The 5,477-nt window shown below is 39.1% G+C and overlaps 1 protein-coding gene across 1 annotated transcript in view; it reads right to left on the minus strand.

Annotated features, from left to right (window-relative positions):
• The window catches only part of LOC107692300 (netrin receptor UNC5D-like), a 231,266-nt gene extending 226,729 nt beyond the window's left edge, over positions 1–4,537 (minus strand). The window contains exon 1 of the mRNA XM_016491285.1: positions 4,037–4,537. Coding sequence (XP_016346771.1) covers positions 4,037–4,127 — 91 coding nt within the window. The 5' untranslated portion in view covers positions 4,128–4,537. The remainder of the gene's footprint in view (positions 1–4,036) is intronic.
• Positions 4,538–5,477: the final 940 nt, after the last annotated feature.

Raw genomic sequence — 5,477 nt, forward strand, 5'->3', positions numbered from 1 at the left:
CTGCTAATTGGCTTCATCACTCTGTCTCCTCTCCACCAATAAGCTGGTGTGTGGTGGGCGTTCTGGCGCACTATAGCTCCTGTCGCATCATCCAGGTGGATGCTGCACACTGGTGGTGGATGAGGAGATACCCCCTGACAATGTGTGCCTAGAAAAGCGCTATATAAATGTAATGAATTATTATATCGGCCGATAATATCGGCTAAACGATATATCAATTGGGCTCTAATACTTATGGCATATTGAGTTGTGTGGTTGATGCACAAACGCACAAAAAAAAAAGTATCCCGTTGCAGATACACCACCATTCTCCTTCATATGTGCGCAGATGTCAAAAAGCATACTGTGAGAGTTGGTCTAATGATACCGAGCGATAAATTAAACATTGCTTATGTTCCGATGGAAGGTGCTACCTTTATTCATAACTCATGCCATCAGAGAACCTCTCTGGAGACTTCAAAAGCTACTCAAACTCATTATCATGTGCACCTCCATCACTGAATCGGGCACAGTTACATCTCCATCTACTGCTGCCCAGGGCTACATTTGCGTTCTGTGTCTCACATCAACTTTATGAAAAAAAAAAAACCTACAACACATTAAAGGAAAATGTCATTTAACGCTCTGACCACAGGCAATGTGGCAAACACTGTAATAGTTTGGGTTTGTTTATGGTTTTCAATAACAGCTTCTTTCTGACAGGTGCAGAGCATTTCGTAGCGTGGATGTGAAACAATAGATGATGTCAGCGCTTGGGGCGGTGTAAGTGAACATGACAGATGATTGGATATTTTAATGACATGGTTTCCTTTGCATATTAATGAAATCTACCAATGAACCAACAAAGCGATATCTCAGAGAGGAATAGATATATCTTATGCAATACCCTCTTAATGCTGGTGAGGAGAGCTCATTAATTATGAATGTTAGGCCAGTTTGAGCTGATTTCCATAGTTTAAGGAAAGAAGGAGGATCAAATCCTGAGGGTTAATTTGCTAATAGACTTGCAAATAGTTTATCATAAGGGACGATAGGATCAGGAGGGCAGATGTTACGCAGCAACATCAGAGGACGTTTTAACACACACAGTGAGAAAGAGCATTCTGTGTCAATCAATTCATATTTGATGCAGATTCATAACTGAAGACTTAACTTAGGATTTAACACTTTAAATGCCCCTTATCTTATCACACATGAGCTACAGAATCACCATTTAATAGAAATAAACCCAGAGAGAAAACAGCTAAGACTATCTCTTAGCCAGCCTCTATGAACAGATACACAAAACGGATCTAAAAAGTGGCCCTTAAGGGTGCCTCAGGTAATAACAGCACTCCTGACTGATAACACGACCATCAACCTTAAATTGCCCACTCCACAGCATCAGGTTTCTTTTCAAATACTTTGCTTTAAATTGCAGACACCACACGTGGTAGGAATATGATTGACGGAAGGGCAAATAAACACTGGCAATTAACAAAATGCTAATTGGACACTTGTTTATAAATAATCCAATTAATCTATCTCGGTTGAACATCTTAATGATAGTTATTGTCAGTGGTGGACAGTAACGAAGTAGTTTTACTTCGTTACTGTACTTAAGTACATTTTTCAAGTATCTGTACTTTACTGGAGTAGTTTTATTTTGAGTAACTTTTACTTTTACTTCACTACATTCCAAAGCATAAGATCGTACTTTTTACTTCACTACATTTCATAAAACATATCGTTACTCCTTATAATATATCACGTGCTCCGAGACGCAGAAGCGGTGTCTGATTCATGAACGAACTGATTCTTTTCAATGAACCCGTTAAATCGGTTCGCAAATCGCACCAAATGATTCATTCACGAATTGGAATGATCCGATTGCAGCTGTTCTCGAGTTGACAACTCACTGATTCAAATGATCCGTTTAGTGCGAGTCTCCAGATAACTGAATTCACAAGTAAGAACCGGGAGATCTTGTGAGCGCGTGCGCGTCTAATGCTGTTAAAAGTAAGTTACTAATGTCGAATTTTAGTACTAATTATTGTAAATGAAAATTATATTTAGGTCAAAGCTGTCAGTTGTTTGTTAACTAAATCAGCTGTAAAGGGTGATCTGTTTAAGCCCACTGAAATGCTTGAATGCAGACACATTAACATCAGAGTCTCTATGTTTTAGGTCAAAAAACATTAAAATAACAGATTAAATAAAATAACTCATGCACGTTCAACTTCCCCGCTGCTGTGACGTTAGCAGTTTTACTAAAATGCAATGCATTTAGCCCTATGTGACGTCTGTTTTTAAATTGTTTGTCTTCGTCCACCACTGGTTATTGTATTCAGAGTCTCTGTGCCCTGTCCACCTCTTTACTAAGCATCAATGACTCTTAACATAAGATAATTGCTGCCTTGCTTCTGCTTTCGCTTCAGAACACATGCAACATTCATCTTTGATAAAAGTACCGAGAAGCATTTATCATTTAAAAAGGAAATCTATGGATAGGACACCAAAAGTTGATTTTCAGTCACACTTTCCACTACAATGTTCTTGCAATGTAAAAACAATCATGTTAAATATAAAGCAAAGAAAAAACTGGCAGCTGTTGCCAGAATCTCACTTTTATTATATATTTTACAGTCTGTAACTGTAAATGTGTGTGTGTGTGTGTGTGTGTGTGTGTACCTGGTATTTATCACGTTATGGGGACCAAATGTCCCCACAACGATAGTAATACTAGTAAATTTTGACCTTGTGGGGACATTTTTGAGGTCCCCATGAGGAAACAAGCTTATAAATCATACAGAATGAGTTTTTTTGAGAAAGTAAAAATGCACACAGTTTGCTGTAAGGGGTAGGTTTAGGGGTAGGGTTGGTTTAGGGCAATAGAATATACGGTCTGTACAGTATAAAAACCATTACGCCTATGGAATGTCCCCATAAAACATGGAAACACAACATGTGTGTGTGTGTGTGTGTGTGCGTGTGCGTGTGCCTGTGTGTGTGTGTATTTAGTGCTAGTATACCAACCTACTTCAACAACTCAAATCTGCTTTGCAACTTAAAATGTACTCTCAACCATAATATTAATTAAAAAAATACAAGAGCTGAAATAAGTAACATGATGAGTAAAACTTCCATGAAACACACCATGTTATTCACACAAAATACCACTAAAGCAACACATGACACTAAAATAATGCAATAACAATTAACTAAACGACATAAAATTTAACAAAACGCCCTTGATAACCGATCACGAAAAACTAAATAAATAAATACTATTGCAATAAAATATAATGCTTAAAGCGTAAAGTGACCTTTTACTTCCAAAACTATAATATTTCACAGTAAAAGTACATTTAAACTACAGCGTACTTAAGAACGCACTTAATTCACAAGTACTTTATGAAACTGCTTGTAATTTAAGCAATAATATATATTTAAAAAAAAAAATGTGTACACCGTAAATTAAAGTGTTACGCGATTTTCAATCAAGAACACGACGGCTGAAGAACAAGTGTGCAGAATATGATGGAAAGGCGCCTTTCATGCCTGTTGCGCTGCGCATCTCATGGCACGCACGCTTGACATTCTCACTCCAATAAACAACACGAGCTTCATGCAAACTGAATTGATGACAAGGTTTCCAGTGGAGACTGTTAATAGAATTTCATGTTTTTGCAGACATTTACAAAATGCGTAGCGCGCAAATGTTTTTGTGCAATGGCACTCGCTTCTATTTACAGTCGCTTCTGCCTATTCAAGCGTTTGGCACATGATGGGATTGAAGCTCATTACTTTTACATGCGAGTAGGTAGTTTTATGCGAATTACCATCTACTACACATGTTTCATTGCAAAGCCTTATTGATACTGGAACAGTCGTGCCTTGCATTAAAAAAAAATAAAATACTATAATTTTTGAGCATCGCTCAGTGCATATGTATTAATTCATACAGCGAAGATTCAGAGTCCACGAACTCTCCAAGACAGCAAAATGTGGGGAAAAGTATATCGTTAGGTTTTCGTAAACAGTTAAGCTCTCTTACCTCTTGCCATCGCATAGGGCAGCAGGAGAACCAGGACCGCGAGGAAGCCAAAGCAGGAGTATCGTCCCTTCTTCCCAAAGCGTCCCATCATCTCTGCGCTTCTCTTCTGCGTCCCCAACTAAACCGGGGAGCCGCTCGCATGTGCCGCTCTCATGCATGTGCCGTGCGTTCCCGTGGCTTCAGTAACAGGTCCCTCCCGTAGCGATAAACCCGAAGTTCTGCGTGAATCTCTCTCATCCGCGCGCCGAGTGAGTGTCTCGCGCATCCGTGACACTGGAATAATGAAGCCGCTGCGCGCTGGCCAATAGCGGAGGGTGATTGAGGGCGGAGGGAGCGCAGCGGCTGTCCTTCACCCTGCTGCTCAGATGCACTGCGAAGTGACCAGATGTGCCTGAGTAAGAGATGATACATGAGCATACAGATGTCGGCTAAATTCGAGATGACATATGAACAGCTGGTTGTGTTACACTGGTTTCATCACAGATCGTGTCGGGCTCCTGGGGGCCACTGGGATGAGAGCAACGCTGTGCACACACCTTAGCAGAGGCGGTGGCGTCTCTCGTGCGTAATCTGCGTGGAAGAAGGATGGTGGTTTAATTAAACAATACCACATGAGCAAGAGTGCTGTCGTACTTAAGGATATAAGCAAGTAATTGGTGTCGAGACATTTACATTTCAGACAGTAATTCGCCAGTATGTATGTTTTGTCTCCACATTTGAAAAGTCGTGTGGAAGAATGGATGTTTAAGCAATATCACATGAGCGAGAGTACTGTTGCAATTAAGTCCATAAACAAGTAATTGATATCGAGTAATTTTTATTTCAGATAATGATTAGCCAGTCTGTATATTTTGTCTTCACCGCAAAAGAAGTTTCAAATAAGTCAAACCGTCCAGATAAGTGTGTTGTAGAGACTAAAAGCCATTGTGGAGTCACGTTTGAGTGGAACAGACTCAGCGATTCCCCGTCCTGGCTGCTCATAGTTCTGCAATCCATGGACTCCACGTTATCCAATCCAGGTTTTCCATCTCACTTCCCGCACTCTACTGAGAGAAACCCAGTACAAGCGATCGGCCTACTTTAAAACAAAAGAGAAAACATTTGCTCTTAAATTTGAGTTGTCTGTTGTATTAAAAAAATAATAATGATTGCCTTCGTAATATGTTAGTTAATTATTGAAAGGCTATTACAGTTTGAGGTCACTTTACAGTGATCATTTTACTGTGTATATAATTAACTAAATTAACTACATTAATGTTAACTATGTTAATATACATAATGGTAATTAAAAGCTTTTGGTTATTTTATTACTAAATGATGTAATTGAATATTCAAGAATAGGGGGGGCATATGTAAAAGCCTAAGAATAAATAACTGAAAATATATTTACTGACCTTCTGTTTTTTTTTCTCATCATTTTCTAAGGTGGTTTACAGCCCTG

This window comes from Sinocyclocheilus anshuiensis, unplaced genomic scaffold (genome assembly GCF_001515605.1).
Source record: "Sinocyclocheilus anshuiensis isolate Anshui unplaced genomic scaffold, SAMN03320099.WGS_v1.1 scaffold478, whole genome shotgun sequence".
NCBI lineage: Eukaryota > Metazoa > Chordata > Actinopteri > Cypriniformes > Cyprinidae > Sinocyclocheilus > Sinocyclocheilus anshuiensis.